The 25,313-nt window shown below is 35.4% G+C and overlaps 1 protein-coding gene across 1 annotated transcript; it reads right to left on the reverse strand.

The window, feature by feature from the left end:
• Positions 1-16,255: 16,255 nt before the first annotated feature.
• Positions 16,256-24,765, reverse strand: LOC149820488 (ribosome biogenesis regulatory protein homolog). Its single transcript, XM_089983284.1, has 8 exons — positions 24,633-24,765; positions 24,389-24,539; positions 21,035-21,086; positions 20,775-20,903; positions 18,532-18,649; positions 18,017-18,200; positions 17,811-17,924; positions 16,256-16,570 (listed from the first exon to the last, which is right to left on the reverse strand). Exons 1-8 carry the CDS (start codon positions 24,713-24,715, stop codon positions 16,442-16,444), a joined length of 960 nt encoding a protein of 319 aa, XP_089839410.1. The 5' UTR covers positions 24,716-24,765; the 3' UTR covers positions 16,256-16,441.
• Positions 24,766-25,313: the final 548 nt, after the last annotated feature.

Consider the following 25,313-nt stretch of genomic DNA (forward strand, 5'->3'; position numbering starts at 1 on the left):
TTACATCATTAATTATGCATTTATGCTATTCAAACATGTAGAATCATGTTTAATGTTAATAAATAATATAAAAATATCTAAATTAAATATTTATCTTATTTAAAAATAAATAAAAATCTAAATGCTATTTAAAAATATAAAAACCCTAATTAAATATTCATGCTATTTAAGAAAAACTAAATGAAAACCTCAATCCTAGCAAACATTATTCATAATTTTCATACATAAACTAATTAAAACAAAAATAACAAACCACCAAATTTTTAACTAAAATCAAGCATGTGGATCATGAATAATTTTGATTAAAAAAATATAAAAATAACTAATTAATATTCATCTTGTTGAAAATCTAAATGCTAATTTGGAGAAAAAAAATACAAAACCCTAAATCTAAATACTAATCAAAACCCTAATTCTTACAAAATAAATTATGCATTTATGCTATTTAAGCATGTATAATTATGTTTAATGTTAATTAAAAAATATAAAATTACCTAAATTAAATATTTATCTTATTTAAAAATAAAATAAAATCAAATCTAAATACTATTCAAAAACATAAAAAACTCTAAAACCTAATTAAATATTCTTGCTATTAAAAAAAAATGAAAACCTCAATCATAGAAAACATCATTAATTGTTTTATAATAAACTAATTGAAACAAAAAATAATAAAATCCTAACAAGCACTGGATCATTAAAAAATACAAAAATAACTAATTAATATTCATCTCATTGAAAACCTAAATGCTAATGGGAGAAAAAAACACAAAAAGCCCTAAACCTAAATAATAATCAAAACCCGAATTCTTACATCATGTTTATGCTATTCAAGAATATAGAATCATGTTTAATGTTAATAAAAAAATATAAAAATACCTAAATTAAATATTCATCTTATTTAAATATAAAATAAAAATCTAAATGCTATTAAAAATATAAAAAACTCTAAAAGCTAACTAAATATTCATGCTATTTAAAAAAAACTAAATAAAAACCTTAATCTTAGCAAACATTATTCATAAACTAATTGAAACAAAAAATAACAAAACCCCAAATCAAGCATGTGGATCATGTATAATATTGATTAAAAAAATATAAAAATAACTAATTAAAATTCATCTTATTGAAAACCTAAAGGGTAATTAAAAACACACACTAAAAAAACCTTAAACCTAAATGCTAATCAAAACCCTAATTCTTACATCAATTATACATTTATGCTATTTAAGCATGTAGAATTATATTTAATGATAATTAAAAATACAAAAATACCTATATTAAATATTCAACTTATTTAAAAACAAAATAAAATATAAATACTATTAAAAAAATACAAAAAATCTAAAACTTAATTAAATATTCATGCTACTTAAAAAAACTAAATGAACACCTGAATCCTAGAAAACATCATTCATAGTTTTTATACATAAACTAATTGAAACAAAAATAACAAAACCCCAAAATTTTTAACTAAAATCAAGCATTGGATCATGCATAATATTAATTAAAAAATACATAAATAACTAATTAATGTTCATTTCATTGAAAACCTAAATGCTAATTGCAAAAAAAACATAAAAAGCTTTAAACCTAAATAATAATCAAAACCGTAATTATTACATCATCAATTATGCATTTATGCTATTTAAGCATGTATAATCATGTTTAATGTTAATACAAAATATAAAAATACCCAAATTAAAATTCTAACTTATTTAAAAGCAAAATAAAAATCCAAATGCTATTTAAAGACACAAAAAACTCTAAAATCTAATTAAATATTTATGTTGTTTAAAAAGAACTAAATAAAAAATTTAATCCTAGCAAACATCATTCATAATTTTCATACATAAACTAATTAAAAAAAAATTAACAAAACCCCAAAATTTTAACTAAAATCAAGCAGGTGGATCATGTATAATGTTGATTAAAAAAATATAAAAATAAATAATTAATAATCATCTCATTGAAAACCTAAATGCTAATTAAAAAAGAAAAACACAAAATGCCCTAAACCTAAATGCTAATCAAAACCCTAATTCTTACATAATCAATTATGTATTTATGCTATTCAAGCATGTAGAATTATTTTTAATATTAATTAAAAATATAAAATTACATAAATTAAATATTCATCTTATTTAAAAACAAAATAAAATCTAAATGCTATCAATAGATTTTAGATGGATTTCTGGTTCATAGTGTTCAATTTGGGATTTCTCTATGTTCTGAGCATATCAATAGTTTTGGATGTCGTTGACTGCAATCAAGTCATTTTTTAGTGAAGATCACTTTAAAAGTGTTTGGTAGTCAGACTTGTGATTTTGTTTGAAATTCGATAAATTTTAGGAGTTATATTTAATGTAGTAACTAAGTTTTGGGTATCGGATTGTGGTCTAGTTGCTATAGTTCTTGTTTCTTCGTAGCATTGCATTGATATTGATCTTAGTTGCCCATTTTATGCCTTTCTGGTTGCTGCAGATTGAGATTCTCACAAAAAACAATAGCTTGTGCCATCTCGATCTATTTTGCATGACCGTAGCTCAAAATGAGCTTACAAACCGCACTGAGTTTGGTTCGATTCTTGGAATGGGCTGAGCTTGAACACCAGTGGTTTAGGCTCAAGCCAAGCTTGTACAATAAGTTTTTTGGGCGAGTCGAGCTTGTACATGCCAAGCTCGCCTCAAGCTTGACTTGTATGCATGGCTACCAATGGCCACCCTTAAAGGTTAGTATTATAATTTGGCGTGTGATTTAACATGAATTAAAGGAAATATTAAATGTAGGTTCGTGTTTGATAGTTTCTTAAAAAGTAGAGGTCTATATTTGGAATTTCCAAAATGTTAGTTCCATATTTGAAATTAGAAGCAAAAGGTTGACTTTTAAATGAAAAATTCCCAATTATTTTCATCTTTTAAACATTCAAATGGTTGACAACTTGCATCAATTGGGATGGTGGGTAGCTATAAGTAGGAATGGTAAACAAACTGAGCAGTTCATCGTTCATCTTGGTTTGGCTCGCTCAAAGCTCGTTTGTGATCAGCTCATTTAACTAATGAGATCCAATCACAAGTTGCTCGACATACCTTACTGAGACAAATATGAACAACGCATGTTCATCTCGGCTTGACTTGTTTAGGCTCATAATCTTAATGAGCCACCTAAGAATTGTTGAACTTGTCTAATGTTCATAAACTGTTTTGGTGAGATTGCAAAGATTTTTTTACTTCACATATGGAAAAAGATAAATTATGTCGTTCTTCACCATTACCTGCAATGGGACACAGAAACTGTAAATATTTTTTTTAATTTTGTTATATATAGTGCAACACAATTTATTTTGTTTCTTATGTTATGCAATTTAATTGTATCAAATAGACGCATGTTTTGATTTATGCATTTGGATTCAGAAAGCCACTCTTAATCTCACGAGTTCATGTTGAGCTCATACGATCATACGAGCTGAACATGTTCATGATCTTGTGAGTAATCTGAGCCAAGTAGAAACTCGGCTTATTTAGTTGTTCAAACTGTTCATGAAATGAACATGAACACATGATGTTTGTGATAGAACAATTCAAGTTCGGCTCGTGGTGAACATGAGCCAAGTTTGAGTTATATAAAATATTCAACGAGCCAAGCCCGAACACCTTTTGTTCAATTCATTTGGCTTGATTATCAACCTTAGCTATAAGTGGTCCTTTTTTTTGAAAGGCAAGCTAGGGTTAGGCAGACCCCTATCAGTTATACAACGATACCGTTGAGATTTGCAATTGCAACGTCCCAACACAAGGTGACGTGCACTAGCTGCTCCTACTGGACAAGCGGAGCCCCCTTTGGTAGCTATAAGTGGTCCTTCAAACGTCCTAACATAACCAAGTTTGAGAGAGAGAGAGAGAGATAACCATGTTGAGTATCGGCCTATAATATGACCCAAAAGTTGCTATCCATCTCCATATGTTGCCAATACAAAATCAAGAGTTTATTGGAATTAGCTTAAAATTTTGACATTTTCTAGTGATAGCCATTTTGATAAATTAACGGATGGACTAGGACTTAGTTTTCAAACACACCTTGGGTTAAAAAAGCTTTCTCTATAATTTGTTGCATTTCTGGTTATTACAACATTTTCCTTTTCCTTGATTTACTAGTTTTATTAAGATGTATGAGAAAGTGATACCTATTTATAATTTGTTGTGCTCCTTTCTCTACTCTTTTTGTTTATTTTTGGTGACGTTTTATGGAAGGTGGTTTGACATTACATGGTTGAGGCATATGGGCTTTGAAAGAGCAAGCATTTGTAACCACAAACACTAGATAGACCTATTTATCCTTGAATCATTCAATTATGATAAAGTGGGGTCCTAGGCCTTGTTCTTATTCTTGCTTTCACGTTCACCCAATGCTAACATTTGGACACATTGTAGTTTCAAGAATGAATGACTCAAATGTAAAAGAGAATAGATCTAATGTTGGATCAGGTCTTACGTAAGCTAAAACTCAAGAACATAAACACATGCACACACGATTTTAAGTGGTTCGACCAGGCGTGCCTACGTCTATGGTAATCTCTCTCTCTCTCTCTCTCTCTCTCTCTCTCTCTCTCTCTCTTTGTTCAATGCTTTTCTTGAGAGAGGAGAGGTTTATTATAATGTTCATTTGATTACAAGATAAAATATGTTTCTTGAACCTTCCTTATTCAGATGATCTTGACTCTCAAGATTACATATGTTTAGAACTCTCCTTTGAATATGTTTCTCTTCTATGGAGTCTCCTTGATTGATGAGAATCTTGAATGATTATTTCTTGAAGTTGGACTCTTGATTTTTCTTAAAGTCTTGATCTATCTTGAAACCATGTGGGACCGCTAATGCCCCACATGCCTATCTTGATCATCTTTTTTATCACCCCCTGCAAGCTCATCTCTGTAGCAGTGAGATTGAACTTGAATCTAATGTCTTCAAACCATCTAGTGGGCAGAGGTTTGGTTAAAATATCTACTAGCTGATCCTCTGACACAATAAATTTAACTTCAAGTTCCTTCTTTTAGACTTTCTCTCAAACAAAGTAAAAATCCATTTCAATATGCTTCATGCGCACATGAAAAACTAGAATTTTTGCCAAGTATGTGGCCCTGAGGTAATCACACCATATTACTGGGATGTTCTGTTGAATAACATTTAATTCATGTAAAAGATATCATAACCACATGAGTTCAGATACAACTCCTACAAGAGCTTTATATTCGGCCTCAGTGCTTGATTTGACAACAATTTGTTGCTTGCATGAGTTTCAAAAAATTTAGTTTGTGCCAAGGAAGGTAAGGTAACCACCAATGGGCATCTATCATCTGGGTTGCCCAGTCAGCATATGTGTATCCCAATAGTTGTAAGGATTTACTTTTATGAATGTGAAGACCGTGCATCAATGTCCCCTTAAGGTAGCGAAGAATTCTCTTGACATGGTTTTAGTAGTCTTGGGTTGGGGCATGCGTAAACTGACAAGCTTTATTGATTGCGTAAGCAATATCGGGGCATGTAAACATGATATATTGGAGTGCACAAATGATGCTTCGATAGTGAGTGGTGTCCTCGAATGGTTTTCCTTGAAACTTGGACAAGGTAACATTAACTGCAATTGGAGTAGTTAGAGGTTTGACTTTTAGCATGTAACTTCTTTTAAACACATCTAGAATATATTTCTTTTGAGAGAGAATTAATCCATTTGATGAAAGAACTGTCTCAATCCTCAAAAAGAAATGCAGAGACCCGAGCTCTTGAATAGAGAATTCTTTTCTAAACTTATTAATCAAGTTTTGAACTTCTATACAAGAGATTTCTATCACAATGATATCATCAACAGACAAATAATGTGAATTATCTACTTTTTTTTAATAAAAAAAGACATATCAGCCATTGACTCAACAAAGCCTAAGTAGATGAGATAGTTATGCAACCGTTCAAACCAGGCTCTGGAAGCTTGTTTTACCCATACAAAGCTTGATTCAATTTGCAAACATGCCTGGGATACTGACTATTTTCAAACCCCTATGGTTGATCCATGTAAACTTCTTCCTTAAGGTACCCATGAAGAAAGGGGTTATTCACGTCTAGTTGGTGTATGACCCAGATAAAGCTCACAACAAGAGATAAGACAATTCTAACAGTAGTAGCTTTGACCACAAAGCTAAAGGTTTCAAAATAGTCGATTCATTCCTGTTGGCTGTACCACTTAGCTATAAGTCTGGCCTTATACCTGACAATAGACCCATTGCATGCCTCTTGATCTTATAGATCCATCTACACTTGACTAGGTTTGGGGTAGGTGATGTAGGGATAAGGACTTAGGTTTTATTTCTGATTAGAGCATCATACTTTTCATACATGACTGATTGCCAGTTCTTTTCTTTGCAGACTTCAGCAAACGTCTCTGGTAAAGACTCTTGGGATAACTCACTTATCAAGGCAACATTTAAGGGATATCAGTTGGTTAAGAACAGTCTTGGTTTCAAGGTTCCATCTTGGATCTGATAACCATAGTTTGAGTCCTAGCAAGTTGGGGAACTTCTCCAAGATTTTGGTCAACAATCAAATTTATCTCTAAATAGACACTAGAGTTAGAGTTGGCAGAGGCTATAGGAGATGAGTTTTCAGGATTAAGGTTTAGACCAAGGGTTGATGAGGTAGGTGGGCTAAGTTCTGGACTGGACAGTTCTGGTGCAGACAGGTAGGTGTGAGTGAAGAACTTAGTAAAACTGTAGGAAAGTTAGGTAATGCTTTCTCATGTTGTCGTGAAGGTTCTTGGGACTGTAACCAACTAGATACTTCTTTGAAAGTGACAGGAGTATTGGAATAAGTATATATAAATTTTGTTTCATCAAAGGTCGCATGCTTAGATATGAATACTTTATTTGACACAAGATCAAAGAAAAGGTACCTTTTATAAATTTTTTCATATCCAATAAAAACCCATAGCTTGGTTTTGGGAGATAGTTTTGAAGAATTATATGACACCAGATAAGGATAACAAGTACATAAAAAAACTCTTAAGGAAATGTAGTCATGGATTTTTTTAGAAGAAGCTCATATGAAGACTTGTTATCAAGATTAGGACAAGAAAGCTTGTTTATGAGGTAGGTAGCAGTTCTGCAAGCATCTATCTAAAACCTGTTACTCATAGAGGCATAGACCATCATACTCAATCTGGTTTTAGCATGTCTATGTTTCTTTCAACAACCCCATTTTATGTGAGAGTACAGGGACAAGAAATCAAATGCTTAATACCATGTTGATTTAAGAAGCTTTAAAAAGCCAAACTAAGAAACTCGCCATCTCCATCATTGTGAAATTTTTTAATTTAAAAACCAATTTATTTTTTTGCAATATTTTTTAAAGTTTCAAAACAACTCAAGGTGTCAGATTTTTCGACTAATGAGAACAACCAGAAAAAACACGAATAATAATCGACAAGCAACATGTAATATATATGGCCTTCTCTAAAAATCATAGGTGCAGGACCCCACAAATCAGCATATATAATTTCAAGAAGATGATAAGCAACAATCTTAGATAAACTGAAAGGTAATATGTGAGTTTTCCCAAGCATGCAACTAGAGCATAAATCAAATAAATGCAATTTATTTCTAGGTAAATGTCTAGAACTAAAAGGATCTATTACAACCTGATTAGGATGTCTGTGCCTATAATGTCATATTCAGAGAAAATATCTTTCTGAGCATGAAACATCCCTACTCCTTTTCTTGGTTCCTCATTTTTCTGGTTTCAGATATATAACCCTCATTCACTTCGTCCCTTTAAGAGGGTAGCCTTGTTTTTCAGATCCTTAACATAGCAACATGTGGGATGAAACTTAAATATGCAATTGTTATTATTTATAAACTGAGTAACAAAAAGTAAAATTTTCTTGATTTGAAGAACAAGAAGAACATCTCTTAGTATAAAAGACCTGTCTTTTGATAAAAGTTTTAGGTTAGAGATTAACACCATTACCAACCATAGTTGAATCTGAATCTTGATATTCCACCTTGTCTGTCATACCCTCTTCTTTTGTGGTCATATAATGGGTGGCACATGTGTTTGGGTACTAGTTAGAATTCTCAACTGAGAACATGTTCAAGAAAGAAGTAAAAGCTTTAAGAATAATCAAGCATTGTCTTGCAGTATGATTTCTTCGGCTACAAAACTGACAAATAACTCCCTGCTATTTTGGATTTTCTTTTTAGTGATTACCATTACCTTTGCCCTGATTATTACCTGTAGAAAAACTATGACTACAACTACCAAAGTTCCCATAATTTCTGTCTCAACCTTTGTCGCCAACTTTATCACATCTAAATTGACTAGAGTCTTGAGATGATCTCTTCTATTGATTCAACAACATATCATATAATTTATAAAAGGATGACAATCCATCAAGCGTAGTAATAACAAAGCTCTCATGTTCATAAGTGCACCAAATCATCATCATTCACAATTTTATTAACACTTAGAGAATCAATAAGAAATTTAACATGATTTAAATATTTTGTCATGGACTTTTTTTCCTTTCTAATGCCTTGGAGATCTTCATTTGCATTCTAAGGCTAAATTGAGAAGCGTAAGCTTCTTCAAGGACTACACACACATCCCTAGTACTAGGGATTCTAACAATTTGATTGAGCACAACCTCAATTATAATGGCCTTAATCCAACTTTGGGTCAGCTGATCAGACATTTTCCTTACAAGATATTCAAGATTTATAATGCAAAATTTACCTTAGCCGCACTTAAATATTGTTTTGTAGCATACATCATAAAATCAATTATAATCAGATGATATTAGACAAAGGAAGCGGCCAGTCCATAGGCTTGTCCTTCAACACACGATCACAATCAAGGGTACCCAGCTTAGCTAAATTCTTGGCAACATAATTACAGTCCTCAGGAATCCACTCACAATAACAGCCTGAGATGCTCCTAAAGTAATTCTTCCATCAAAATTTTCTTCCACAGCTTCATGAAATCTGTAGGCCACATCCTTCTTCACATCTTTTTTTCGAAAGAAAACATCCTTTACATCTCAATCCTTACATTTTTTTTTGAAAGAAGACATTTCAATCCTTATATTGAACCCCGCTGCATCGTCCAACATCCATTTCCACCACTTATTCACGGTCTCCTGCTTGATAAGGTCTCACCATCCACCCAATACCGAGAGACCAACCTAAATTATTAAGCACAGTGAAACCAATTATCCATTTCCATTGGACTCTGTTGAAAACCGAAAGTGTGATCCATCCTGCAGTGGAGGTCTCTATCTATCTAAATGCATACAGCCAATTCAGAGCCACTAGGTGGAATTCTCTCACACCATTAAGAATATCCATCAGCAATATCTCTTGGTCGTTATCCTCTCCACCTGTCAAGGGCCTGAGACATGGAGTGTTGTGGTCTACACCAGGTGCCCAATAAACTTGCCATTTTAGCCCATACCTTCTTAGTGATGACGTCTTTTTTTTTTTTTGATATTTATACAGAGAAACCGCGAGACTTAGCCGCACTGGCTCTGCCTGCTGTACTTATCACTGCCTTCCCAGCATAAAACTTCATGGCTTACCCCTTGCCCCTAAGGCATCGCCTTATTACATAAACATATCATTGGTTAACTAATGCCATTCCCCTATGCTGAATTCTATCCTGGGAAAGTAACCGATTCTGGAACGCCATTCTCAGTGTAACTGCAGCCCTTGGAACATGTTGAGTGTAGCAAATTATCATGTGCAGAGATAACATTATACACGGTAATGTGTCTCAGGGCCTCATAAGAATGTTTAGAAATATGACCATCTATCATGTTTATCAGGGGGAAACTTACCGCGGAAGTGATCATCATCAAACCATAGTTCAATGCTTTTCCCATCCCTCAAACTCCACGTGACATGTTCACTCGCTACATTAAAGCCCACTGCCCATGATTTTCAGCTGAACATGAACAATAGGCGTTCAACTTGGCTAAGTTTTGTATAAGAAAGCTTATACAGCTCGGCTAAGTTCTGTATAAAAAAAGCTTATACAAAACTTAGCCGAGCATAACGCCTACTGTTCATGTTCAGCATGTCAACCCTATTTTACAAGTGGAATAAGCTTTTTACGAGCCAAAGACGAGCTGAGTCACAAGCAACTGGGCTTGTTTCCTAGCCATCGATGTCATTCTCTGTCATAAATCACTTTGTCGATTGGTTGCTGGTATATGGATATGATGTCGTAGCCATGCAGATATATGGAAGTATTCAAAGCAGAATGATGCTAATGACAGGAAGGCAATGCTTTTCGGCTTAATCATCCTACTAGCTTCTTGATATAAAAGCAAAAAATTTCCTTATATGATTGTATCTATTGGTTTGTCTCTTTTTTATGGTTGAAAGCCTAGATGTGCGTTTAATTACATCGGATTCTGGGATCTCAGATCCTATGATTTCTAACTGGCTTTAAAATCCAATGGTTGATAAGGTTTTTGATGAGCTATGTCACAAGGACTGGCTGAAAGGACACGGGACATGTGATTTTCTGTATTTTTTCATTTATTATATAAGTGAACACGACAGGGGTAGGTTGGAATATCCCTGTGGCATAGTTGAGATAGAGATAGAGATAGGGATAGAGATAGATATATAGAGAGAGAGAGCACGACAGGGGTAGGTTGGAATATCCCTGTGGCATAGTTGAGAGTGATATATATATATATATATATATATATATATATATAGAGAGAGAGAGAGAGAGAGAGAGAGAGGTTGGAATATCCCTGTGGCATAGATAAAGTGAGAGAGAGCCGAACTAAACATCAACATTACTAAGACAAAGGGTCATCAAACTTTGAGCCGGCGAGCAAACAAACAGAGAGATTGATTGATGTATCTTTGGTCTGACCCTCCATCTGGAGTCAGAAATTCATGAATCTAGCTTACTTTTGAATGTGAGGTTCAAGGATATGAGATTCCATGTTTTCAAAAATTGTGAATCTGGCATGAGAGCCATGACAGTTTCAATAAACGGATTAAAGACGTATGGTGTTCAAACGTAGCGGGTTCGGGGGTGAAGGTGCTGACCTCTTCGATTGTTCCAAGTTTGTTTCTCACCGAGTGTTCGGGTACCTTTTAACTGGTGGACTCTGTAAGGGTTTTAGTCTCGGTGACCCCATCCGGGGTTTACCTCAAGGAGCGGACCCATTAAGTGACCGGGTTCTCGGTGCGTCCTCTTTATAAAGAAAAAGTATAATTGATTGATTAATCTCAATGAAGTCGCTAACTCGAGCAACCTACTCCTTGATTTTGACATCTCAAATAGAATGTCGAATCCTTCTTTCCATTGGCTTCCACAATACAATTCGTGACCACTTAAAGAAAGATCCTTTTTTTATAAGCTGATTGTGTGGCAGGTGCATCCTGAAAATGCTGTAACTGCTGGTTGGTGCCAAACTTTTGATAGATTATCATGAGCCAAGCTAAAAAAACAGAAAATGACTGTTCTTGTAAAATGATATGTTTCTCCAAATGCCTACAAATTTTCTAAATCCCTCATATCCAAAATATCGGATTTCTGATTTTTTAAGATATTTTTTCTTTTTCATAAGTCATTTTTGTAAATGTCACCCAAAAATATGAGAAACTCCTTTAACCATATTCTCCTTTCATTCATTCGCAAATATAGATGACCTTCACAAATCATTTTTGCAAATGTCCCTAAAATGTGTGGACCACCTTTAACTAAATACTCCACATGTACGTCTGCAAATACAATACGAACTTCATAAATAATTTATGTGAATGTCTCTAAAATGTGTGAACCTCCTTTAACTAGTACATCTGCAAATTAGTACTGTATAACCTTCATAAATAATTTTTGCGATATGCAAACCTCTTTTAACTAAAGACTTTCAATATATGATCGCAAATACACTACGACCTTCGCAAATAATTTTTTGCGATTGTCCTCAAACTGTGCGGACTTTCTTTAACTAAATACTTCAGACATATGTCTGCAAGCAACTAAGTAAATATCATTACTACATAACATCGAGTCTACATCATCATAATTCAAAATATCTGTCCATATTTGTTGGATGTCTACGTTTAGAGAATAACTATACTAGATCCTTAATAACTCTTGAGTATATCAGGTTTTGTGAGATATCAAAGCCATAAATTCTTTAAAGTTATTGTATTCAAACACTATTATAGGTCTCCAACAAAAGTAATGCATGAGACGATAGTGTACTTTAACCCTTTACTAGACTACTATTAATTGTCTATCATACAACATATCATTTATCTAATAAAAATAGCATGTGAAAAAAGACCATCCATATACAAGCTATACATTCAATTAACACAACTACCTACAACAACCACTTCAAAAACTAACTACCTACAATAACCTCATTACCCTTACTGAATGCATATTTACAGTCAACCCTAACCTCATTATACTAATTGAATGCTTATTCATAATTAAGCATAAATATGAAAACAAACAACATAAAATCATCAAATATTAAATAAAAAATAAGTGAACAAACATGAATAATCTATAACACGAACAAATATATTTATATATATCTATGAAAAACCTAAACATAGTCAACCTTAAACAAAAAATTTGATGCTAAATATTAAATAAAACACAAACAAACATAAATAAATCATCTACGACAACAGCTAAAAACAAATACTATAAGGCTATTAAATATATGTATCTACAAAAAAAAACTTAAGAATGCAGCAAAACCATATATATAGAGAGAGGGGGAAAATGGGTAGGTGCAAAATTAATACATGCTAAATGGGTTTCTTCTGTCTTTCATATATTTTTTCGTAATTTTGACCCCATAAATATGTTGGGCATGGTCAATTTATGAGAAATCCGCACTTGGATCATGTGTTTTCAATGAAAAAAATGATATTTGGAGCCTAAAAGATATACAAAGATTTTGGACCATTGATTTTTTGAACCCTATAAAAACCCACCCATGTGTCATAATCGAACACTTCAAGAGTTGATCCCTATAAAATCAAGTACATAGAACATAACTATACGAACATAATTTAAAAATAAAATGAACAAACCTTGAAAAACTCATTTCACACCTACCCATTACTCTCTCTCTCTCTCTCTCTCTCTCTCTCTCTCTCTCTCTCTCTATATATATATATATATATATATATATATATATATATATATATATATATATATATATATATATAAAACTCACCTTTTGACCTAACCAAAAGATAAAGAGGATGACAAAATGAATGTTTTCACCTCGCCAGAATATTGCAAGGTGAATTTTACAAGAATCACCGCAAATGAGAGAGGGAAAAGGGTTGGGGTTCTAAAGCAAAAACGGGTTAAGTTTCTAATAAGAAAAAAAGGAACCTCAATGGATTAAAAAACATACGAAGGTAAGAACATTTACAAATTAACATTAAGAATGATTTGCAAATGTCGTACAATTTTTGCGATCGTAGGTCAAAAGTATTTAGTTAAAGGAGGTTTGCACAATTTGGGTGACATTTACAAAAATTATTTGCAAAGATGGTACTGTATTTGTGAATGTACATATGGAGTATTTAGTTATATGATGCCCACATATTTGGGGGCATTCACTTAAATTATTTGTGAAGGTTATAGTGCATTTGCATACGTACGGCGAGACTTTAGTTGAAAGATGTTCGCATATTATGGAAACATTCACAAAAATTATTTATGAAGGTCGTATTGTATTTGTGGACATACTAATTAAAGGATGTTCGCACATTTTGGAAACATATAGACAAATTATTTGAAAAGTTTCGTATTGTATTTACGGACATATGTATGATGTATTTGGTTAAAGAAGGTTCACACATTTTGGGAACATTCACAAAAATAATTTGCAAAGGTTAAACCATATTTACAAAAGAGAAAAAATATCAAAATAGGAGATTTTGGATAGGGGGATTTTAGCAAATTGGGAATGCCTCCCCACTCTTGACTAATGGTAGTGAAATATGCTTATCATGATTAGGATGATAGGGCATAGCTTAAGTTCAATTGTTTTCTATGCAAAAGAAGAAAATGATAATCCGGGACATGAGATGATCACGGTTCGAAATCCATGGGGGCATCCATTGCCACAAGTTCAATGCTGGGCATACTCTTTCACCACATTGTATTGGGTTTGCTTAACCAATACATGGAGTAGCCAGATCAAGCTCACTTTTTCTTATTTATTTATTTTTTTATAATTAAGAGGTCACCTAAATGCAATTACAATCATTTTAGTTGAATGGAGCTTCCATAGCAAGCAAAACTCCATTTAAAACGCATTTTTTTCAGTAAAACTTTGAAAACAAAACGAAAAATAAATATCTTTTCAAAAAATGCGCAAAAAAACTTGGTTCTTTGGAGAAATGTTTGGAAAAATATAAAAAAACAAACAAACCCTAAAATGGATTTAGAATTATTGAGTCTTAGGTTTGAATCACATTGAGTCCTGAATTTGAATCTTACCGCCCTTATATCCTAACTTTATTTTCAATGAAAAATCCAGCATAGTATTATCGAGTCTCGGAAATCAATCACATTGAGTCTTGAATTTGAATCTTATAATTCCTATATCCTAACTTGATTTTTAATGAAAAATCTCACATGGTATTATCGAGTCTCAGGTATGAATCACATTGAGTTTTGAATTTGAATCTTATAGTTCCTATATCCTAACTTGATTTTCGAATAAACATTGTCATGCAACTTGTATTTCTTTTTGAGTAATTTCCAAACTGGCACTAAGCACCTCTGTTTTAAAAACTTTTAAAAAAAATGCATCTAAACATTGTTATGGTTAATAAAAAAAAAATCCAAGGGAATTTTTGGCTTGCTAAAAGAATACTTCTAACTGGAACCATTTCATTTCTTTCAGAACATTGTTCGTCTGGCATTAAATTTAATGCAAAATCTCAAATATGACCTTTAAAATTTTAGCAGCCAATTGAACCAGTTTGCTGTAACATGGGAATGATGATCGAAATATCAATGTGTTTTAAGGATAAACAAAAAATAATAAAGTAAAAGAGCTCACATAGTTTTACGCAGCCAGGACAACGACCGTAAGTACGGCAGGCAAAGCCAGAGCGACTCGGACCCTGATCTTGTGTGTGGTTTCTCTGCATAAATATATAAAAAAAACTACCAAATTCATGAGCCTCAGAAACCTAGGTTGGCATGTAACACCAAGAATAGATTATATTTGTTGAAAGATAAAAATGGTAATCTCTTTGTACTAGCCCAAGATAGATAAGTAGTAACTAGTAACAGAAGTTAATGTTAAAGAAGTTTGTTTTTGGACTACATAAGCAAAACTATTGAGCTTTTTTGAAAATCTTCCAACATTAGGTTCCTTTTGAATTATGCCAAAATGTTAAGTACCATTTTGAGCACTCCCCCTTTTCCTCCAAGTTTCCTTGGAATTAAACCTAGAAATACTTCTAGGATTGTAAGTCATCAGTTTCCATTGGAAAACAAAAAAATCTAGGCCTCTGGCACTACGAAAAACTCAACAATACTTCCTAAAACCGCTTGCATAGCTCCCTTTAGCAAGAGGGTAGATTTCAGCCTGAGCAACACAAAGGAGTGACAATTGAACTTGTTCCGAACAGAGCAAAGGATAAAAATGTACTACCATAGAAATTTTAAGATGGATCCCCAATTACATCTACTGATGCAAACGGTTCGGATTCAGGTGGGATGTGGCCAATACCAGATCCGACTAATCAGATGTTGGCTAAACAGATTCAAATTCAATTAGTGAGAAACTGATACCATATATAGTTTTTTTACATGTAATCGGAATGTGATACCAATCAAATCCAGATATCTGTCGGCTTCAGTAACAAAATATCCAAATAATATCTGCTTCCGATTATAATCAGACATGTTTTTAGCTTACCAAATCTGACTAAGCGGAATCTGTTTCAGTCAGATATTGGATAAAATCCAATCTGTTGAGGTCCCTAATTACATCTTATTTTGCAATTACCAGCCCCAATTCCTTAGAATGCGAAAGGTGGAACTCTGTGAAAACAAGAACAAAACATTGTTAGCAAAATTCGGTTCTTTTTCAACCCCGATCACTAATTTTCACACACACAAATTCCACTTTTTATAGGTCCAATTCTTTGTGCAAAGTATTGACAGAACAATACCAGAAGAAGAGATTTTCTTTTCTGAGAGGCACGAGAATAAGAGATTTGAAGGCCATGGTGTAGGAGATTAACAATGCCTCACGTAATATGTCAAGAAAAGCAAAAAATATTACTCAATATTCCCCACCATTCAAGGAGTAACTGTTTTCAAAATTGAGGGATATACAACAAAAAAAAGAAGTGACTTTCCCCAACTGCCTAATGACTTTTCTTTCCAGACTTCTTGAAAGCCTTCTTTTTTGGCTTAAACTTGGAAGAGGGTGAGGAGTTGGCCTCACGCTTCTGGTGTCGCTTCTGTTCTTCCTTCACCTTAACCATGGAAACAGCCTGAATAATAACAAAAAAAAATGGAGATGAATTCATTTGTTTCTGATGATTGGTAAATAAAAAGTACTAAAGTAATCTAAAGCAAATAGCACGAGAGAGAGAGAGAGAGAGAGAGAGAGAGAGAGAGAGAGAGAGAGAGAGAGAGAGAGAGTTTCTATACAGTTCAAATCCACTTTTTTTTCTCCCCCGCGAAGATTGACAACAGCAGAAACTTGATAGTGCTTAAATGATGAGCTAGCACTCACATTTCCCCCATACCTTCTGTCCAACCCCCAAAAAACAAAAGATGGATAGAATTCTACAGTTGTGCATCCATCCAGCGCAGAAAGGCAACATCATGCATTCTAGAAACATGAATTTGGAGCCCAATTATGAAAGAAGAAATTCATCACCACCTGTCACATAAGTGCAGGTGAAGATGTGGGCGCGAGTATGGGTGCGACATGGCAGTTTTGGGTGCGAGGGTGCACATATATATAACTGGACTTGGTTAGGGTTAACTGAATCCAGTTTTGGACAGAAATGGGCCCCGGTGCGGTTGACTGCACCTGACACTGCAGAAGCCGTGTTCAAGTGTCACACCTATGCAGAGGTGCGACATGAGTGTGTCGGCATTATAAAAGAATCCGTGTTACATAGGTCACCACATATCCATTCTCCAAGAAAATGTAGAGACCTGTGCTACTTTCTGCAGGCATTTCTTTTGTAATTACAGGCAACATGTAGGTTCAGTGTCTGCAGTAGTTTCTGATACCTCAGGCTAGTGTGTCAATGGTTGCCAATGGAGACATTGGTAATTAGAGATCTGTGAGGAGTTCCAATGAAGTCACGTAAACAGACTTTGATCTATCAAATCCCGATGAGCCACTTCCAAGCGACCCCTGCTTTGTTATATTACTCTCTGAGGGACACTACTGAACATGAGCTGACCCTACACTGATTGAGCAGAGAACTCACACACTACTCTCACTCCATGATATTTGTGCAGTACATGAGCCAATCACCAGGTGTACCTGCGACACCATCCCCTACATGCTACCAAAATGATTGCATGCAACGTATACAAGTCTAAGAGATTGCATCACCTTTTGGTAGTAGAACCTCTTCCAATAAAGGCTAAATAAGGCTTTGAACAAGTCAATTGCATTATGATCAAGCTCTAAAATTCAGATTATTTTCTATAATATTCCAAAATTCAAATTCTAAAAGGGTCGATGGTGCATGATGGAATACGTGTTACCTTGTCCACATTGAGTATCTCATGGGAGCTCTTCTCAAGGAGCCTTTTTAAAATCTTTTCACTCTGTTGCTTTTCCTTTGCACCAATGCCTGAACCTTCAACAACGGGTAGAAACTGCATAGAAAGTAAAATAAACCACACTGGGTGAGTGATTCAAATAAAAAGGGCATGCAAATTCAAGAAGCAGCAGTTACTGACTACTGTACCTTTCGATGCTTTCCAGAGTGTTTGGGAGGTTTCTCCCCAGGGAGCTTCTTGTCAAACTTGCCACCACTTGCTGTGGCAGTTCCAGCTAAACCAGCAGTGTCCTCCAACTCACGCTTGGTGAACTTCTTGGGTGGTTCCTTGGTGCCAGTTATGGGCAATTCCCTTGCAGCGAGTTGCACAGTGCTGACAAGAGAAAAGCCAAAACAATTTTCATCATCATTAGAATTATACATGGAGAGAGAGAGAGAGAGAGGATTTCAAATTTCTTGATTGAGTACATCTTGCACATACAATCACTCAGGGTGTATCAACTTAAGTAGAATTTATAGGAAGTTTAGAAAGTAAAACTCTATATAAGGATCCTAAAGTTTAGGATGGATTTGCATATTCCGACATCCCAGAAAAGGACATGCCAAGTACAATAAATATTTCATTTTTTTCTTCATAGTTAAACATGAGTTGATAAATTCTAGAAAAAAAATTAGCACATGATCTTGTCCACTCAGGAGATTACCTTGGCAATGCACCAAGTTTTGCAGCCTGTTTTAGATTCTGCAGCCGATTCTTTTCCTGCTTCTCAATCCGTTTTTTCTTCTCAGCTTTTCTCTTGCTAAAGGGGTCAACTCCTGGCTCTGCAAGAGTGGCCAAAGAAACATTTCAGAAATCCAAACTCATGCAGGATGAAACATAAAGACAATAAGGACAAACATTTGTGTAGTTGAACACATAGTTTAAAAACTTGCCGGGTTGACCTGGTGGCTCAGTTGACTCGGCCCGGATCGCCGAGTCACCGGGTCAAAAACCAGGTTGAACTCATTTTTAACAAGAGTCATGCCAAGTCATGGGTGAGTCATGCATATATATACATATATAATATATTTTATATATAATTACATATATTATATGAAATATAATATAAATATTATGTATATTAGATATAAAAATATGACTCTATATGTAAATATATTATGAAAAATATAATATAATGTATATTATATATAATATATTGGTAAAATACTATAAAATATAGATAATAATCATCAAATATACATATATTTATATACAACAACAACAACAACTACGCCTTCATCCCAAAACAATACATATATTTATATATTTTATATAAAATATATAGTTAGCATGACCCGGCCAAGTCATGAGTCACTCAAGGATGAGCGAGTGCCGAGTCACCGGATTTTAAAACCATGGTTGAACATGCCCAAAATCCTGTGCCATATCAAGAACCCAAAATTTAAGTTTCTGTTTTTCTTTTTCTCGTGCTGCACATAATTCTCCAATCAAAGAATATCTTTTCTAAGAATCACATAAATGATTTTAGAAGGAATCACTGCAAATAACTTCCCCTTCAGGTTATTATCTCATTCATCTGAACTATAACTTTATTGCAACACAAATCTAATTTTATAGTATCCTATGCTATAAAAGATAAAACAAAATATACAGAAAATTTTAGATAATATATTACTTCTGAAAGCCACTGCCACCTTCTTTGTAAGTTGAGAAATTCAATGAAGAAAAACACATTGAGGTATCTCAAGTAATTCACAGGACAACTCAACTTGAAATGCTCCCTCTAGGTTGGGAAACCATTTATAATGTGGCCTTTGGTGCCAAAACAAATCAACGAGCAAGTTAGTGGCTGCTGTACCATTGAATAGCAGGATCAATAACTCTATAGAAGTTGATTGCAAGACACTTGCAGGTCAGCCTATCATGTATTGCTACATATTTTAATAGAAAGATAAGGTGCAGGTCGTTCTAGTTAGTTATGGAGGAAAGGGGTCATACCAAACAAAATATCCAAGCAATGGTGAAAGAGGATCAACCAGTTCGAGCAGTGTTCATCCAGATCAAAATGCAGTGTTCAGACAATCTACCTTGAAACGACATTGACTGAATCCCATCAATAACTAACCATTCCAATGCCAAAATTGAGTTTCATTGGCAGACATGCAAACCACAGTGAATGAACCCTTAACCGCATTGCAAGACTGTCCTTGCAACATGTTAGTCACTGAAATCCTTCTCTAATTGTTGACCAGATGTAAAATAAAAAATGAATAACTAATGAAAGGTCCAACACTTAAGGCTGGTTTTCTTTCCTTCAATAGGTAAAAGGATGGCAGGATTGAAGTATTGCCAAAACTAAATAGCAAAACCGCAATTCTGATCTTAGTTGTCATAGGCGCTAGGCGAAGCCCCTAAAAAGGCCTAGGCAAGGCCTAAGCAGCCTAGGCGGTACCCCAAATAAACTCTAATACCATTTATCACAAGAGAGTTTCATGCCATCTAAATAATGCCTTATCATTAACTTCAATAATGGAAACAAGAATTGCACAAACTTCAAGAAAGGAAAGGAATATCCTGTCTACCTGAGTACAAAGACACAAAAAACAAAATCAAAGCCCCCCCCCCCTTAAACATATTAACATGATACTGAAAACACACTTCGTGATGTTGACAGGTTGATAATCCAGACTCTGTAACCTGGCATCGTTGGGACTTCACTATTGCAAAAAGGGATACTGAACATATGCCATCATGTATCCACAAATAAGTAAAAAGAGAAAAATGTTCTCAAGTTCAAAGGAATCAGAAATTTGGATCCATCATATATATTGCTAAAAGGTCTTACTTCCAACAAGTGTTGCCCGTGAGTCCCTGACCACACAAAAGATATAGAGACACTAGGAAAACCCTTAAATCACAATTACAAGGCAAAGTACAAATTACTACCATCAGATTCCTTGGCCTCAATGATTGGTATATCTTTATCATCTCCTGCATGATCATATCCATATCGCCTCTTCCATATACGAGTTTGAGCATCCAAAACAAGCTTGCTCTTTTTATGCTTCTTTATTCCTGTAAAAAGAGTATGAAGCCGGTCAGCTTTGATACATCAGAATTTTGTTTAAAATAGTAAAGTGCAGACCACATGCAATGGTCAATTTCAATATCCGGTAAGGGTGACACAAAATACCCAAGAAACAAACCTTTCTTTTGAGCAAAAAGTTCCCATTTTGTAGGAGGCTTTGCCCTTGGAATCTGAAATAACAGATATCATTTTTATCACCATTAAGATATCATAGCAAATCCAGTGATGGAATTAATTCAAGATGTCATTTGAAACAGATAAGCACATTTCTAAACTATTTCCAATCAAGGAACTCACATGACTCCTTAGGGCAGAATCAGTCAGGGTGAAGGATCAATGATCTCAAGTAGGGGTGGCAATCGTGTCGGGTTGGCGGGTCGACCCGACGGGTTGGCGGGTCAGCATACCTCAACCCGACCCATTTATTAAACGGGTCGGTTGTGGCAAACACGAACCCGGCCCGTTTAATAAACGGGTAACCCGACACGACCCGCCAACCCATTTAATAAATGGGTTGGGTCGGGTAAGCGGGTTCTCAGGTTCACGGGTCAGGTTGGCGGGTTGATGGGTCGGGTTGGCGGGTTGACCAGCCCGCCTAACCCGTTTATTAAACGGGTCAGCCAGGTTGGCGGGTTGGCATACCCCCAACTCGAACCCGACCTGTTTAATAAACGGGTTAGGTGGGTCGACCCGTTTATTAAACGGGTTGGCTTAAGCCCAACCCGAACCCGCCTAAGAGGCGGGTTGGCGGGTCGGGTCAGGTTTTGCCACCCCTAATCTCAAGTGCAGAAACATACAATGTGATTTTTTAAAAGAATGCAAAAGCACTTTGATTTCAAGAATCAGTTAGATCACCCCTTGAAATACTATAGCTCAGCTTGCTCAACTACCAATAATAGAAACAAAAATTTCTATGTACTAAATTGGTGCTACAAATACAAAGGGTGTTAACAATAGGAGAAAATCAATAACGGAAGCATGACAAGGTTGGTCATACAAAAACAAGCCATGATAGTGGAAAGAAAAATTGTGACAGGAATGTACATGGAAATGATACTAAAAGTACCAGTAAGGATAGTTGGAAAAATGGTGTATGTAAGCTACCAACAGTATCTTTTTTATCCACTATAGACCGAGACAAATCAATGAATTTAAGGGAAAATTTTGTGCAACAATACAGAATTAGCAGTTCCAGCACAATGAAGAAAACAGACACAAACAAAGTAAAGGGTATCACAGATAAAGGCATATCAACCACTCCACTCACCACAAGAAAAAGCAAGTTTTCAAAAAAGTACTTCGGAAATTCTGTCGGCTTATTAATCAAAACCACTCTCAGCTTTAATAAGCAGAGCAACTAAAGTCAGATTAATTAGAGGATCTACAAAATATTCCATTCACCTACTTATCATCAGATATGAAGATGCTCAACAGCCATATCTCCACACAAGTAAGAAATTTCACTTAACAGCAAAAGTAGAGCCATCCTCATTGTGACATCCACAGCCAGAGATATTCAAGGTCTAGCTCAGACTTATTTATATATGCACTACAATTATCAAATCTACTAACAACATGTGCAGCCTGGTTGGCCTCTTTTTGGTGGGCAACTGGGCTTAGCTTCGGTGGCTTGCTTTATCTTTGCCTTCACTTTCTTTAAGACTTTGTTGGATCGAGCTAAATGGTTGTTTTTACCGACTTATTAAGAAACAAGCATCCCTTGACAGGGTATGCGTTCATGAACTCTGTACAAAACCTAGGAAGCCTACAAAAAACTTATAGCCAAACCTAATGGTCTGCTCATGAACTGAAGGTTAGCTTTAACTTCCTGTTTTAATCATTGTCTCATGCAATCCTCATATCACTCAATTATCATGTTGGCACTGTACTTTTTCTCTTGACAATCCAACAACTTTGGAATCTGGTTACCACAAAGAAGATTTGATGAGCAAGATCCATTACAAATTGGGGAAGCCATGTGTCATAGGACAAACAATTGTGCTGAGCAATCATCCAACATCCAAGTGATATAGACTATGAAGAACGAGCTTTAATGGTCTTTGCAAGGTGTTCATGGGGCAAGTTGAAGCATTAAGCATCAATCATATGCACAAGGAAAGCAATGATAGCGTGGGCAATAACAAATGCAAACAATGTAAGCAATCACTTAAGAAAGCAAACCATAACAGGGCACTGAGAGATTTTGCTTAGGAATCCATGCCATGCACAAGAGAAAACCATAGAAGAAAGAGAAGGTTTAAGTCTAAGACAAGTACTAAACAGAGAAGGATTAGGGTCAGACAACCTGTATTGATGTAATTACATAAATTACAGTGACAAATGTATAATTTACATAAGCCCCTATCAAACTTGAAAGACAATATTGCCTTATGATTCATCATAACATACACGGCCATTTATTACCGATTCCCAAAAGATCCCACAAACTCTACATAGGCAAGCACCATGGAAACGTTGGCCTTTTGACAAACAATGTCGATGTGAAAGCAAAGGCTTAGTAAAAAAATCAGCCACTTTATTTTCTCCTTGAATAAATATAGCATGAATTTCCTTGTCTTCACCCTTTTCCCTTACAAAATGCCGATCTGACTCTGTTTCATTTTTTTCATGATGAATAGGATTGATAGAGATTGCCACTGCACTTCAGCTGTCTCAAAATAACAATGATCTCACAACTATTTGATGCAATGCTGAAAGAAAATGTTGTACCACAAAACTTATACATGATATTAAGTGATCACCAGTTCTCTTTCTTTTCCTCAACCAAGATACCGAGAGTGGGCCCAACTAGACACCATGGTTTTGGATCTCTTTCCAAATTGGCATCAAAATAAGCCACCATAGTTTGATTAACCATTATGTGAGATACGTGCAAGTACACTCTTTATTGATACAACCTGCGATTATTATCAACAAGTAAACCGAATGTATTCATATGACTATGAGGGATTAGCTCCCATCATTTTATTCGTTTGGTTAAGAAGATACGGAAATGATGCTGCCCCGTACTTTGATAGTACCTCCCATGTTCAACTTCAATGGAGACTAAGCCAAATAGTTTCTATTCTACAAAGCACACAGACATTGATAGTTTGTTTGGATCTACCTGCCCATCTAACGGGAAAATTCGGGAAACTGCACTCTTCTGGATAATTCAATTTCCCAGCTTATCCCACTGTTCTGGATATGTGGGTATTCCTAACACCCCTAAAGTAACTAAGACAAAGTTGAACAAAACATGCACATTCAAAAAATTCAACACAATTTCTCAACCAATAAACGAACCATTAAAATCCCAATTTTTTGTCACAACAGGGTATGCGTTCATCAACAAAACACCACCATGAACGAGACACGCGCTTCATTCAGTACCGAAACTAAAAACACCAACATGGGCCAAAAGGCAAAAAGGCAAAAAGGATAGAGAAGAAGAGAAAGCAGCAATTCTTACATGCTTCTCTCTGGGCAACTTGGTGGTGGGAGGTGGCAGCCGAACCAGCGGCCCGTCCGGGTCGGCGGTCGACGGCAAAGCAAAGAGGGCGTCCGCTACCGCCTGAACGAGCTCCGTGCCCTTCCGGCGGCACTCTTGGATGGCCCCTTCACTGCTCAATTGAATCCCCAACACAAAGAACCATGAGAGAGAGAGAGAGAGAGAGAGAGAGAGAGAGAGAGAGAGAGAGAGAGAGAGAGGTTACTGAGAGGGAGGGTGAGTGAAATGGTAGAGGGAGTCGAAGGCCATCAGGTTGCCGAGGTCGATCTGGTACTGCTGACCTTCCATCTCTCCTCCCCTTTCCTTTTTTTTTTCCTCTGAAACCCCTCTGCTACAGTGAGTAGAAGAAGAAGCCTTTGTCGGGCTTATGGGTTGAGAGAGAGAGACGGGGGGGGGGGGGGGGGGGGCAGTGCCGCCGTCTTCAAAAGTGGGGAGGAGAAGGAGCCTTGTGGTATATCAAGTTTGACGCTGTAAACTTGGCCCGTGTAGAACAGCCCGCCGTGGCGATGATTTGCGATTAGTGTAACCGGCTAGGTTAGGCTCCTTGGTCATATTTCCATGTTGGACTAGATTGAGCTTTTGAGTAACCTAGCTGGGTCTAGGTTGGTTCAGAACGGGATCAATTCATCTCCATCTTCATGCCCTAATGTCATACCCCTTGTCAGATCTTTTCATTCTTCCTCTGCTTCAAGCCTTAGGGCTGGCTAATGGTGGGTAGTGTGTCAATTTTGTATATGAACCTTTCAATGAATAGGTTTATCAGGTTTGGAATTCTCTGGTTGTGTAGATGTTTAAAGTGGAGAACCAGACCATTGCATTTCCTTACAGGCTCCTAGGGAACCACTTGATCAAGATTAGAGGCATCTAGGAAGAAATTAATGTGGGT

Source organism: Nuphar pumila, chromosome 12, assembly GCF_984573655.1.
Source record: "Nuphar pumila chromosome 12, dmNupPumi1.hap1.1, whole genome shotgun sequence".
Taxonomy (NCBI): Eukaryota; Viridiplantae; Streptophyta; class Magnoliopsida; order Nymphaeales; family Nymphaeaceae; genus Nuphar; species Nuphar pumila.

What these genes read in the sequence shown, in the direction of transcription:
- LOC149820488 (XM_089983284.1), bottom strand. Translation starts at nt 24,715, where the DNA reads ATGGAAGGTCAGCAGTACCAGATCGACCTCGGCAACCTGATGGCCTTC. An exon ending in ACTTTTTGCTCAAAAGAAAG is followed by an intron (nt 20,904 to 21,034) that starts GTTTGTTTCTTG and finishes CTCTTTTTACAG; the next exon opens with GAATAAAGAAGCATAAAAAG. An exon ending in AAACTTGGTGCATTGCCAAG is followed by an intron (nt 18,201 to 18,531) that starts GTAATCTCCTGA and finishes TTCTCTTGTCAG; the next exon opens with CACTGTGCAACTCGCTGCAA.